General features: G+C 38.0%; 2 protein-coding genes across 2 annotated transcripts in view; one reads left to right on the top strand and one right to left on the bottom strand.

The window, feature by feature from the left end:
- MPP5 (membrane palmitoylated protein 5) overlaps positions 1–4286 on the top strand; it is a 29772-nt gene extending 25486 nt beyond the window's left edge. The window contains exon 14 of the mRNA XM_008639541.2: positions 1213–4286. Coding sequence (XP_008637763.1) covers positions 1213–1389 — 177 coding nt within the window. The 3' untranslated portion in view covers positions 1390–4286. The remainder of the gene's footprint in view (positions 1–1212) is intronic.
- Positions 4287–5180: 894 nt separating this feature from the next.
- On the bottom strand, positions 5181–12562 carry ATP6V1D (ATPase H+ transporting V1 subunit D). Its single transcript, XM_017741857.1, has 8 exons — positions 12424–12562; positions 11190–11269; positions 9757–9824; positions 9043–9087; positions 8511–8614; positions 8056–8122; positions 6668–6746; positions 5181–6059 (listed from the first exon to the last, which is right to left on the bottom strand). The coding sequence occupies exons 1-8, from the start codon at positions 12526–12528 to the stop codon at positions 5918–5920; spliced, it is 690 nt and encodes a 229-aa protein (XP_017597346.1). The 5' UTR covers positions 12529–12562; the 3' UTR covers positions 5181–5917.
- Positions 12563–14787: the final 2225 nt, after the last annotated feature.

Genomic DNA, 14787 nt, shown 5'->3' with positions numbered 1-14787 from the left:
CTCACTGTGTTCTATGGCTGTGTTGTTTTGCTCTCCTTGACGCAAGGGTGCTTTATTACTTGTGTGCAAGATCTAAAAGTCCATTCAAGTCCAAGTGTTAAAACAGGGGAAGTTTTCTTTTTTTCCTTTCCTCCACCTGCCCCTGAGTCAAGTATAATCATAGTCTTTAAATGGGTATGTTTCCTCCTTCACGTTTATGCAATGAAGGAAACTTTATTTTATATAAATATTCCATCTTACGTATGTTCTGGATTTTTATTGCAGTGTAGTCAAGGAATCAATTTGTAAAAAAAAAAATGGAATGCATTTCTTGGTGTTGCACTGTGCATGTTTCCTTTCGGATTAATTGTATTGGAGTTGTATTTATTTCAGTTGGGTACATGCTACTGAGTTAAACCCCTTCCCTGATAAAGAAAAGGGTATTTCTTGGATGTATGCCCTAATGTTGTTCTGATTTTATTGAGAGTGTATAATGACTAAGGAAAAAACCCTGGAGGCCTGAAGTCCCTTTTGAAATACCCTCCTTAGAAAATTAACTCAAAAATTATACCTGAATATTTCTTTATACAATACAAAAATAAGTTGCAGAAGAGAAAAATAAACACACTTTTATGATCTAAGTGTAAGAAAAATTCTGAAATCAAAGCATTTCTACTTCTGCCTTTGTATCATTTATCTACACTGCAATATTCTTGCTTTTGACATATTCCCTTCCAGCTCCCAGATGTTATTCACTTGATGTTATGGTGATTTGGTCAGCTTAAATGTGTAACTCTCGCTGTGGCTCTCACTGCTGTGTATTGAAAACTGTCACCAGTGACAGCTGTCTCCTTTGGCTCTTTGGTGTTGGTAGTGCCAGCAGAATCTCTCTTGTTCTGCACTGTTCAGACTTTGTTTTACACCTTCTCTCCCATCTCCAGTCTTCTTCAGTGAGATCAGTGTTGTGCAGTGAGCAGTGCTAGATCTTCCTCATTTGCTTCAGCCTGGGGCAGTTACTTACTGTTTGCCACTCATAGCCAATCAGTCGGGATTTTCTTGAATGCCCTTACCTTTCAAATATCGATCATGGTTGAGTGTTCCTGTAAACTTTTCAACAGCTGATAGCAACACCATGAGAGTTTGTGTAAAAAAATGGGAGTTGTTCCCTTTCCCTGCTGTTACTGTGGGGGAGAGGCTTACACACCTACACTAACTCTCTGTTTCTGATTGCAGCCAGAAGAGCTGAGAGAAATCATAGAGAAGACAAGGGAGATGGAACAGAACAATGGCCACTACTTTGATACAGCAATTGTGAATTCTGATCTTGATAAGGCATATCAAGAGTTACTTCGGTTAATAAATAAGCTTGACACAGAACCCCAGTGGGTGCCCTCCACCTGGCTACGATGAGAGCAGTTCCAAGGGGCAAATGGACTTCAATCTAGTTACCTTTCCAAGCAGATCTTGTGTAGGTCTGCCCAATTCTAGTATAAATGCATGTGAGCTCTAGACCTCAGTGGCTGCATCCTTTGCCACTGAAGTTGCGTATTACTGAAAAATACGCTGATCAGCTTGTGAGCCAATTTAACTGATCTAAAGATTGTCCAAGTTTTCTTTCTCTGTGGTCTAGAAATGGAGACCATGTCAGTACTAAATTCTAAAGCTTTAGATAGATTTTTTTTTTCTAGCAACTACTTTTATACATAAATCCACCTTTTTTTAACTTAGAATCACCCTTATGACAAAGATTTAAAGTGTGTTTGTGTGTATATATATAGTCCATGCTGTCACATAGTTATAAATATGAATGTTATTTAACACTTAACTTAAAGACTTTGTGGGACGTGATGCTAGTTCAGGAGCATAATTCTACAGATCATTGGGCAGAAAAATAACCTACAAGTGAAAATGTCAATGAGAAACCTCTCCTGTTCAAAAAATACATAGAATGAAGATGTTGGTCTGGTCTGGAGCTGCCCCGTGAAGATTCAGTTAATATTTTAATTCTCAAACATTCCACTTTCTAGTAGCACTGTAATTGAAAAATGTGTATAATGTAAATATTTCGATCCTTGTGTCTTTTTAGTCAGACTTTTAAAATCAGATTTGACTGCACAGTAATTTTAGGTCCAATCAAAGATGACTATTATATTGAACTTTTAGACGTGATTATTTTTATGGTATTTTCTTTAAAACATACTGACTGATTGGAGCCACTTTTTCACAGATCTGTAGAGATAGAAAGGCAGAGGTTATATTTTTGTGAAAATAGCTAGTTATAAGATGCTGCTTGAAAGTCAACTAAAATTTTCATGTTTTATAATAGAATACTGACTAATATAGACTGATGTGCTGAACATTGGAAGACAGTGGGGTTTTTTAATCTCTGCAAATGGTTCATGTTGTGGCTAATGGACAACTAACTGGAATTAAAATAGCTGAATGTAGCTACTGTGTTATGAGTATTGTAATTCACTAGCCAGCCTATTGTCCTACATTTGCTCAGTACTGCAGTGAAAATATGTGTAAAACACTGGTAACTGACTGAGAAGTCACAAGAAAGGGGAGCATTTTTAATTGTTAAAAAACTTGAAACAAGGGAACAAAATGCAAGGTCTGTATCCTAATGTGTTCTGCAGAGCAGATGGGAACATCTCTGCATCCTCAAACGATTCTGGCTGTGAAGGTTTAACTACTGTGGCTGTGCATCTGCAGTAGGGCGGTAGTTGCTGACACTAAATGAATAGTAGTATCTTGGCTGGTTTGGGTTTGGATAGCACAAAGAACCTTAACTGTGAATATCTCTTTTAGCCATAGTGTTTCTTTGTTCCTACATATAAAACACTGGAGTTATGTCGATGTGTCGTTCACTCCTGTCTAATGTTGAAGGATGAAAAAGTAGTTACTGTTTTCCATTCTGTCTTGCATATATTCTTTCTTAAAATGTTAATGAAACAAATTCACACCCATAGTTAGACAGCTCGAAGTATAGAGCAGATACAAAGAAATTGTCAGATAACTGTCCTAGGTACTGAACTAATAATCAGTACGTCTTTGTATTCAGAAATTGAAGTATAGAGTGCATTCCTGTCTTGTTAGAAAGCAAAACTATTTGCTTGTTTAATTAATATTTAGGGCTGAAAAGCAATTAAGCAATTAGTGGGGATCAGTAACGACTCTTCAAAAAGAAAATGGGGTGGGAACTTGAATATCTTAGTTCAAGTCAGTGTTAGAAATAATACTGTGCTACTGTTGGCCTAAGGGCTGGATATTCAAAATTATGGCTTTTTGCCTCACATTGCAGGCATGTTCTCAGTTTCATCCATAGTTATGACAACAACATTGTTCAGGTATATTGGAAAAACTGTATTGATTCTATGCTTTTAAAGAAAGATGATTGTAGATATATTACACTTTGGGGTATTGAATGTTTCTGGACAAGAAGGTGGAAAGCAGTAAAACAGGTTGAGTAAGGTTAACCTAGCTCAGCTATGTAGGTGCTGTCCAAATTCTGCCAGTCACAATCACCTCAAGGTGGTTGCTGAAGCCCCTTAGGTATTCAGTGTTCATAGACAACATCAGTCTCAGTAAATCATGCCATTAATGTTATTTCACTCATGTTTGTCTCCCCAGTTTTTCTGAAATGGTGTACAGAATCTGCTTTTATACAAATGAGCTTTTGAATGTAGACTTAAAGCATATTGCTTGAAGTTCAGCTCTACTCTCTTAATTCCCAAGGCACACAGAACTCCCTGAGATCCATAGAGAGGTGCTATGATAGCTTTTAACCAGTGTTAGCTTTGTCACCTGCTGAAAGGAAGGGCTTGAGCAGCACTGAAATATGTACCTGGCTGTCCATCTGCTGCCAGCTTGGACCTGAACTACCTTGTGTAAGAAATTATTCTGTCTTGTTTCATGATAAATGTGTGCTAGTTCCCTCAAGAATAAGAAAATACATAGACTTCACTGGTTAAACTCTTCAACCTGATCACAGGCTTTGTAGTGAGCTGTATCAGACTGAAATGAGGGTATCTGTGGTTTTACCAGTCCAGATTTAATTAAAAATAAATGTTAGCTGCATTGCATAAAATAATTTTTGAATGTAATTAAATGTGACTTTTTAAAATATTAGATGGGGGGTTCCATGCCTTAAATAGTTAAGGTAACTTTACTGAGACCTGTGGTTAGCCCCACACTGTACTTTTATACGTGTACCTGCACTCTGTATTTTGAGACATCATGAACTGCACACTAATGTAAAAATGTAAAATATTTCTAGATTTAAAATAAATCACTGTACAATTTTACTTCTTGTAGTGGATCTTGAGAATCTTCTTTCTGCCACTTTGCTGAATGTGTGAAACATGCTGTGACCCATCAGTGCCCTACGGGATGCTCTATGCACCTTCTGACACCATCCATCCTGTGCGAGAGGCAACAGCAGGTCTGCAGAGCTACAGTGTCTCTTTCAAGCTGGATCTGTACAACAGACCATGGACTTACTGTTCAGCTGTGCTGTCTGCAGCTTCACAAGAAAAAAGAAATAGCCTTATTATTCATACAATTTAAAATGATTTTTTAAAGATGTTAACAGAAATTTATTTCCTTGCACTTACCCTGCATCTGCTGGATCATGTTTAACACAAGATGCTTACCTTGAACAAACTAGACTTGTAGTACCAGAAGCCATAAGCTAGCATTAGTTCTGGGGCATGTGTTCAGTTTGCTGATTGCAAACCAATGTGTTCAAGAAAAAGAACACAACCAATGTGTTCAAGGAATGACTGGACCTGGCACTTAGTGCTGTGGACTGACAAGGTGGTGACTGGTCAAAGGTTGGACTCACTGATCTTAGAGGTCTTTTACAACCTAAATGATTCTGTGCTTCTGTCTTTAGGAAAACAGGTCTTCAAACTGAGCAGGGTTTAGTGACAGCCTGCTGATCAGCCATTCTCCTGGACTCCACTCATTAGCCCTGGACATGAGAATCACAGGAAGGGCGGACTGCTGTATGTTCAACCCTGCTGCGCTTGCCAGCCTACTGAAGCAATGAAGATTTGCAGCAACATGTAGCTGGATAGCTGTTTCTATATACTTTTGGGAGGAGGGAGTCACTTCTCCATGGTTACTTACTTAAAGCAGTAAAGATTAAGTAAATGTGGGCACAGGCTGTAAGAGATGTGCTCAGTGTGGTTTCCAAGTCAGGGGCAGGGGGTGAAGCAGAGGTTTTATTTTGAAATCAACACAACAAGCTTTTAAGACTGCCATATTCTAGCAACTTGAGCCAGACACCAGGTATTTTAACAGGTAAAATTTACACTTGTTTCTAGCACAGACAGTACACAACTTGGCAGAACCTCTAATTAAAACTGTAGTTATTTTAGGCCAATGGTAACAATCGTGCAATGAAAATAGATCACAGAAGACTGTGGATTTCATGAACAGGTTAGAAAACCAGAGTTTCCTTTACAGGCATTTGACTTCAGCTGTGCCAATACTGGCTTTAAGCAACTTGAACATTAATAAGTCAGCAGTAAAGACTATCCCATGCATCCTCCTCCCTAAGTAACATTTTTCTCTGCTTTTACTAGGAAGGGGAGCAATTAGATGAATCTGATTAGGCAAATCCAGAACCATCCTTCAAAAAAATATAGCTATCAACAGTCATTCCTACTAAGTGAAGAAACAGGCTGAACATGGAATAGAAGACTTTCCTGATAGTAAAGCATCTGACCCATTTCTGCCTTTCCTCCTATGCTATAGTCAAGTTCCCAGATTTCTAATCTCCCAGGAGAAATCCACAATCCATTCAGCTCAAGACTTGGACACCAAATGAGAAGCCACAGAAGTATCTTGGAGGCAACATGTCTTGAATTATATTTCAACTGGGCATTCTGTACTTTGGGTCCCCTGCTCCATATACAACAACTTTGCAGGGTTACTCAAAGAGAAGGTCTTCATCCTTCTCTTCTGCTAAGAGATTGGCTGGCTCACTTTCCCCACCAGCAGCCCTCCGCAGCTCCCGTTCTTGATCAGATTTTTCTTTCAAGACTTTTTTCTTTTCCTGGATCTTTTTTAGCCTGTGAAGAGAAATGCAGCTTTATCTGTGAAGCAAATGTTTTCATACAATAGGTTAGCATCTAAGATGCCATACAACTTGGATTTGATAAAGCTACCTGGAAAAAATTCTGTAACAAATACCAAATTTGGCAAAATGGCAAAAATAAAAGGCTTTTATTGCTAGCTGCTGCAATTGAAACTCTTAACCAAACTCCAAATTATATTCTTAACCCTGCACACTGTATTATACTACTCTGCTTGCCTTTAATCAACTTCATTCCTCTTTGATTCATTTCAGGTTTGACATTTTTGTTTCAGGTAGCCCAGAACATTGACTTTATTGGCAAAGGTCTCCTTAAAGCAGAACACCTCAGTGTACTGTATCACATCATTCCCTCTGGAAGAAAAATGACAGCTATATACAACTTAATGGAAGGGATTCACGTATAACTTCCAGACAAGTAATTGGTGAGCTCTGAGTGCCCAGCTGTGGAAACTCAACATGCAGTAAGCATGAAGTCATGTTTTAACAAGTGTTTGCTGCCAGATTTGGTGAACAGTTCTCCTAATTCCCTTCAGAGGAATGGTCTATTTTAGGAAGAGACCAGTCTACTCTTTTGATATTTACCTGTAGAATTCCTCTCGTTCTCGTTCATCCAGTTCTGTGATGATGTAAGAAAGAGTACGCTCGATCCTGGGAATAATCACTAAAAAAAATATAAATAAGAAAGTTGTTGGGACTGCTGTTATATTAGCCAGGAAGTTATCTAATGTAGTGCACAGATGTTGTTTGAAGTCAATCTAGTAATTCTTTTGGCTAGGGGAAATTTATGTCTTTCATGGAAGATCGTACTATTTCCTGATGGACAAGTACATAAAATATAAAACAGTCCTGAGAAGTGGGCAAAATTTGAATTAAAACAATGTTCTCCCATCGCATTGGTTCAGAAACTTCTGTTCAGTATAGCGCCTTTATTCAGAATTATCTCCATTTAAAAGGGCCATCATGAAAACAAATATTTAAATACAACACAATCACAAGAGAAAAGATAAGACACTAAACACAGCTTTAACACCAAACCGGGCAAGCTCTGTGTCAGAATCATTTGTTGAAAGAAGAAACCTGTTATCAGCACTACCAAAATTTTTTGGAAGGCTGCAGAGGAAACCTTTTCTAAGTCAAATTCTCAGTGATAAGCTGCATTTAAGGCCTGCATGTTCAAAGAAACCAGTCTGAATAGGTTGAAAAACTGCTGAATAGGATGATTTGGAAACATGGACTGAAATATGTTATTGTGTACATGCAAGAACTCTTAAATCCAGGACATCAAAACTCAGAAAGCAACTTGAAACAATCAAAGCAGTCTGGACACTGCAGCAAAAGGAATCACAGCCAAAACTGGGATTGTAGCAGTACTTAAGAAATGGCAAGAAACAAATTTACAAACAAGAACATGAAGAATAAAGAATTCAGATCAAAGGAAAATTCCAGGGTTGACATAAGGACTGTTCCATCCAAAACCAAGAAGTCACCAGCCTCTCCACATAGGGCATTGCTATTACAGTTTCAAAGTTTGTTAGAGTGATTTAAAGGTAAATGTATTTTAGTTATTTGAAGTTTATTATGCTAGCTATTGGAACATCTTAACACATAGAAACATCACTATCTTTTGCTTCTGGTCAACAGGCTTGACCAGTTAAGTCAAAGTCACTAGCAGGGACTCCAGAATGTTTGTGACACTTTTGTCCTGTAGGTTATCAGTACAATTTCCTGATTACTTTCTCATGCTTGCCTATTCATTTATCTCTGTGTCCTCCACTCCATTCCGCTGGGCTTTTTTTTCTTTCTTGCAATATGTTTAATTGTAATGCTTTCTAGAAAGCATTCTTGAACTGGTGAGAAATTCTACTAGAAAGAAAGAGAAGAGTGGCTTCCTTGACCCTGACGCTCATCTTGCATGGAGGCAGAAAAATGGAAATGGAAAATGGAAATTTCCCAAATGGAAAAATACTCACCATGTTCAATTGCATTCACACGTCTGTTTGTTATTTTAATGGCTTCATCCAAAGTAATAAAGGATGTCTGATGGAATGGGATTAAATAATTAATAAATAACAAGATAAATTCAACATTTCCATCAATTCTGTACAAAAAATCAAATAGCACTTGAAAGCCATGTCTATAATGTAGCTTTACAAACAATGTCCTTGATAGAAGCAGAGTGTTTTCTACTACTGTCACTAGCACGCTGAATACTGAACATCAGCAGTTACAAATACCAACTCTCCCAAAAAGTGTTTTCTTAGCATTAAGGAATAAGGATTTCTCCAAAGCAGTAATATAGCTAAGAAAAGGTTTTCATCTTTGTACAGCACTGGGACTAGGTTAAGCTACAAGTACTGAGAGATGGTACTTTCATTTCAGAAAAGCGAGAAACCAACGCTCCCGTTCTTTTTTAACTCCCACCAACCTGCAACGAGGCCAGTTCCACAAGCAGCTCCACAGCTTTGGCATAGTTCCTCTTCAACTTAGCCAGCTGTTCTCCACCTCTGGCCAAGCCAGTGAGCTCATAGCCTGAAAAAAAAAATTGTTACTATTGCTACTGTAGTGTTTCCTTCCTAGATAAAAACTAATACTTTACACACTACAGGGATATAAAGAGTTCATCAAGTGAGACACTAAAGCCTTTGCCCATTAACAAATTGTCTTTATATTGGTTTATGTTGTGCATGTCCCTAGTAAGACTCAGCAGTCTCAAAATCTGGAAATACGAGACAAGTCTTCTCCTCACCTGAAAAACTCATTGATTTAGGAAAGTAGAATCTATTACAGTCCCTAATAATCCCTCCATGTCACAGCACCAGGGCAAAGCATCCAAGGAAGTAAGTACCCCTATGCCTGTGATGTAAACTGACTTACCATCAAGATACGACAAGTATTTCTGTATGAGCACGGAATAGCCATAAGAACATAAAGACAGAAAACACTTGGGTTATACTTACTGTCCCCTCCTTCCTGGTAATGCTCAAAAACTGGCAAGGTTACACCTGACAAGAGTGAACAAAAATGCATGTAAGAGACATAAAGGGTTATAAATTTATTAAGTACAGCTCACTTTTACTTCTAATTATGTAATGTCAGAAGCTTTGTTTACAAGATATTCCTATATAGCTTGGAATGATCAAGTCATGCTGGTTCTGACATATAATATGGAACTTCAGAATTGTGTTGAGCTCACAGGCATCAAGACCCACGGAAAATTCAGGGAAGTATTCTGGTTTATTCAGTTTTATTACGTTTCTGTTTAGTCATATTTTCCCTTTGCTTAAGGAATATTTTAATCATTCAATCCTGATTTATCTGTCTTGTTTTCTTCATAGACAACTGTGGATAGAAAATTGCATGAAATTTTTTTAACTTTGGGACTTAATTTCCTGATCTATTTTCCAGTAAAGCTTTACAGAAGTTGTGCTTTGTCCAGAGATACAGAAATTGGACTGCAGTTTACACACATCCATTTTATTTTATGAGAGGTAAATAACCAAATACAAAAATCATAAGCTGTATGTGAAAAAACCAACAAATTACAAGTGTTCCCATTGTTAGATAAGTAAGAAAAAAAGGAGACAGTGTTTGGATACATTCCTGCCTATTTCCAAGTCTCCTCCCACAATTCCCTTATGAGTTGAAATACTCATGGCCTGGAAAAGAGTCACCTGCTACATTGTCTTTTTTAGCTCTGATCTTGACTTGAGCTTTGTTCACATTTTGGATCACAGTGGTACTGTAAGGAAGAAAACATACATCTTAATCAGGAAAGCTGAAGTGGTTCATTAACTCATCATTATATACAAGATGAATCAGTTATCAAATAGCTGCAAGGACCTGGAAAGTGCTGTCAGCTCAGTTCTCTATGCAATTCTTTGCACAGTCTTCAAAGCTAACACAGAAGCTTTGAAAGAAATAGGTTTCCAGCAAAGTTTGGAAAAGATGCAGAGTCTATGAAATGTAACATTAAAAATGTCTTAGACCAAGTTGACAAAGCATAGCTAAAAAACGAGCCAGTTATCTGGCAAACTATTTTAATAACATGAGTCTAATCAACCTGTGAGATTTTTTTCATAATGAATGTGAAGGAATTTCAAGGCTTCAAATGCAAACCAAGGTCACAACATTTTATTCATTTTAGTCTCTAAGTATTTGTTCTTACAGACTATTAATGAGTTTGTTTACCCACTAACTACTGTATTAACAAACTTGAACTTGTACAACAATTCATCTTGAAGCATTCTAAAGTAACTTAAGGTCTTCCAAGAACAGGTCACTACAGCTAACTCCTCTGCTGAAGTCCAGTTTACTTACAGGGTGGAATCTGACTTGTTTATAGCTAAACACAGTGACTAGTTAGGACAGGACACAGCACTATATCCAAATGAAAGGGCAAAAAGACTTTTCTTCAGCAGCACGCAGATTACTATTGTGTCTGATCACTTGGCTCTTCCCCATTAGTTAGTAGTACCATCAGCTGAATCTTTAACACTTCCCCAACTTTACTCCACAAGGTCTATGCACACTTAAAACACCCTAGACAGAACTGTAATTTACTAAAATACAATTAAAGTATCCTGCTGGAGGAAAAGGATTTGTTTCCCCTCTTGCATGCAGCCCTCACTAGCCCTAGTGAGTCATAGGTCAGTGAGGTAGGAGATTAGAACAACGGGTAAAATCACTGTGTGACTTACTGCCAGCAAAGAGCACACATTACATCTGTCCCTCAAACTCACATGAAAGACCAAATTAACAAATTGTTCAATACTCTGATATAAATTTTCACCTCCCTATATTTTTTATTCCAAGCTGCAAAAATCAACACCACCTGAAATCAAGGACTGTGACAAAAAGAACATTCTGTTAATCTTTCTGCTTTGTTTAGCTTCCAATGGAGTATGTTTTCATCATGCAAGTTCTCTCCCTGCTGCACTGATGTCTCCCACCTTTACGTAACAGAATTCAGTTCATCCTGTCCATTGTCATCTTTTTTTAAGTGCATTTAAGAATGTTACTAGTTTTTTTTTCAAAAGAGAAAATAATTTGTTGATAGCTCTTTCCCATGGGTACAACATCCTCATGCAAGCCCAGAAATCCTCACCTGAAATCTCCTGCTGTGAATTTCGCCTCAGCAAGTGAAAAGGCAGCTTCTCTCATCACCTCACCCATCAGCATCTTAGTCTGTTTAAAAAACATAAAAAGGCAGCAAATACAAGCCACATTGTTACTCCTTTTCTCGGATAAATGAGCAGCATAAAGAGAAGAATGAGAACTTGAAGAGAGTGAGAAAGTCCTATATGCATAACATACTCTCAACTGAAAATTGTAATTCCCAGGTGACTGGCAAAAAGAAGAAATATTTCAGCTGTTTCACAGTGTAGAACTCATAGAAACAGCAGAAGATTCGTTCTTCTTAATAATCATTAAATTATATTACATGGGGGTGAAATCACAACAATAAAGTAGGAAAATACTTTTCTTTCATACTGTATGGAATATTATGAGACAACTGAAGTTGTTTTTCAACATATAAATGTATGCAACTTTGTGAAGCTGCACTCTCCTCCCACTCTGTTTTTCCCAGTTTTTACAGATTTGTAGCCCTTGTAGCTAAAAACCACACTATCGAGAAACCCCAGCCTTTTTATGTTAGACAATCTACAGGAAACAATGACACAGAGTGAGGAGAGCTTGCCTACAGTGTGGCAACAAAGGACCACTGCTAACCACAGACACTGCAGCAGCTGCAGCTAAAACAGTACAACTAAACCCATCTGGTATGGCAGAACAGAACAGCCCATATTAGGCTCTACTGACTATCTCAGATTTGTCATCCATGTTGCAAAGGAAGAAGCAGGACTCTGTGTTTCATCATAAAGGAACAAGTTCCATCTGGACAAAACTGCTTGCTACTGTACCTAGTCATGCAGGAAACATAGATCTGCAGTACCCCCTCAAGCCAGGTAAAGCAACAAAAATGGGGCTACAGGACATGTTAATACCATTCCTAAACTATTTGGCAGCATCAGAGCAAATTCCCTGTAATATAGAAGAGATGATAGGGAACTTGGGACACAAAAGAGTGCAGAGGCTAAGACTATCAGGAAAGAGGTGAAGAATATTAACTCTTCCAAGTTTCTGTATCATGGCAGCCAAAAAACGTAATTCTGCTCATGTGTCCTCAGCAGTCTCACTTACAAAAAACAGGTTATCTAGAAAGTTGTCCTATATTCCAGCCTATCTAATGAAGTTAGCAGAACAGGAATGCACAACAGACAGAACAGACAGATTTCAAGTAAAGTGAGCCAAACAAAGGAAAATTCTAATTTACCTACCTCAATAATTTTCTTAAGGATTTGCCTGAATCGAAGCGTCAAAGCATCAGATTTTTTTTTCAAGAGGTTACGACCTGTTTGGGCTCCTTTCAAACGAGCCTTCATGATGGTCTGAGCCCTGGTAAGCAGAGAAATAAAGAAAAAACATCCTGCATCATCTGAATGGATTAGGAAAAAAACCTATGTGAAGTTTTTTGACATGCATATGATTGAAATTATGAAGCAACAGAGAAACACCATTGCAGTAAAACAAGATGGCCACTTCAGGAGAGAATTTTAAATTCCCATTTAAAATCAAGGGAATTTATATATATCTCCATTTTCAGTGAGAACTACAAGATTATTATCTGTGAAGTCAAAGCTCATGAAAAATTTGACAAGACATCTATCTATTCCATAACAGGAAATAAGAGTTTTCATTTTTCTTCATGACTTAGAAGTACCAGAAATCAAACTATTCCAAATACCCACTGTCACTGTCACACTGGTATTGCATTTAAGTTCTTTTACTGCTATGTCATCTTCTCAAAATCAGACAACACAGCAAATTCTTCATGTGATCATAACTGTTGATGCCATGTTCTGATTTTACAGAGCAAGAAGATACAGCAGTTGTACATTCTGATTTTCCTTATCTTCGTATGCTGAATGGGAGATTTACAAGCTATTAAAGACAATCAAAAGTAGCAACCATTTAAAAGAGATATTAGTGAGTTAGCTGTTGCTTTGTATACCCTTTACTTCCAGCAGCACACTTATACGTTTCCTGTATGAAATTAGGAACTGTGCTACTTTCTGCATGCAGCCGCTGTGCACAAAGGACAACACTCAAGTCCTTACACACTTCCTCTCTGACCTTGGAAAAGTAAGTATAATTAAGATTCTATCTCACAGTGGAATCCATTACTGGTCACATCTACTGGCACATGATGAGAATAGCTCTGTTAACATCTACCAAATACGTGTAACTGAAAACTATGAAAACTTTATGAATGTTTATGATTTTCTTATAAAATCAGAGAGTAAAAAGGCAATTTTACTTTCCCAACAAGCACGTGTGTCATCACCTTGAACTAACTTGTTCGCTCTGTTCACCAGCTGCCAGAGACTGGCTGGCCTTCTAGTTCAAGCAAGATCTCACTTGCTCTGAGAGTGCAATAAACAAAGTCTTGTTTACTCTCAAGGAAACTGAGCAGCTTCTGGAATTGAAGACATCCAGTACAGAAGAGGCTCACACTAGCAAGCCACCTTATAACAATAAACCCCCCCCCCAAAACCAACATAAAAAATAAACCTTGTGAAATCCTCTTCTGTCAGTTAACAAAATTAATTGTTGCAGACACAGGTCATCTTTATTTTGCCATTCTAACTTATATTCCTTTGGGAACACCACCCACATTATTGTCTATCACCTCGTTTGAAACCAGGCTTGTAAATATTAGGCCTCTGTACATGACCACCCTCATGACAGAATAACACATCACCCCACAAAAACAGACACCTTTCAAAAGTGATTGAAGTGCCCCCTCCTTGAACACCTAAACTGAATGAAAAGAGCACTACCAAAGAGCGAGACCAGATGACAGTGTATGCAATAATTCCTGTGTATGCAATAGTTTATTTCTAAACTGAATTTCAAAACAGAACCTTTACCATGTATTAATCTTTCCATATAAACTGTTACTTTCTATGTCCTGAGCTCATACAGAGTGAAGAATTATTATTTTATGTTTGAGGTTTTCTGTCCTGCAAAGCATCCTTTTTATTATAAAGATTATGTGCAGGCATCAACCCACTTTTATGCAAGAAGATTTGAAACAGCCTTTCACCTTAAAGCAAAGTCTGTCTGTCCCGGAGGGTTCTGAAGAGAAACTGAACAACATTAATAAACCAGAAATTTTATTCAAGTGTTTTTGTTTCAATGTTGGCAGCTTTCTAAGCCTTCTCAGGAGACATGTGATTTCATGACAAATAGTTTGCTGCCTGGATCTGGAAAATTACCTGACTCTCCACTACAGTGGGAGCACTTTACTTCCTTCTTCTTTTTTAACACTTTATGGACCTCTCGTACAGCAGTATCGTCTCTTGCAGAGTTAAGGGAAGCTGTGGTTCCATTTGTCCATTTTTCCTACACATACATTCTGCAAACTGTTCTTTTTAAGTAAGGTTTGCGTAATCACGATTTTAAATACCACACCCGGCATCTCGGTGTCGGGCCCTGCCTTGGCCCTCTGAGGACTGACAGAGCTGATGGAGCCTGGAAGCAGAAACTGAAATTGAGGACTAGCGGCCCTCAGCTGCTCAATCACAGAACCGGGGGAGCCTCACTCGGTGGCGCAGCGCGCACACAACCGGCGCAACGAC

The sequence above is a fragment of the Corvus brachyrhynchos genome, unplaced genomic scaffold (genome assembly GCF_000691975.1).
Source record: "Corvus brachyrhynchos isolate BGI_N302 unplaced genomic scaffold, ASM69197v1 scaffold115, whole genome shotgun sequence".
Lineage (NCBI taxonomy): Eukaryota > Metazoa > Chordata > Aves > Passeriformes > Corvidae > Corvus > Corvus brachyrhynchos.
Note: the sequence above shows the minus strand (reverse complement) of the source record. Positions and strands in the feature narration are given on the sequence as shown.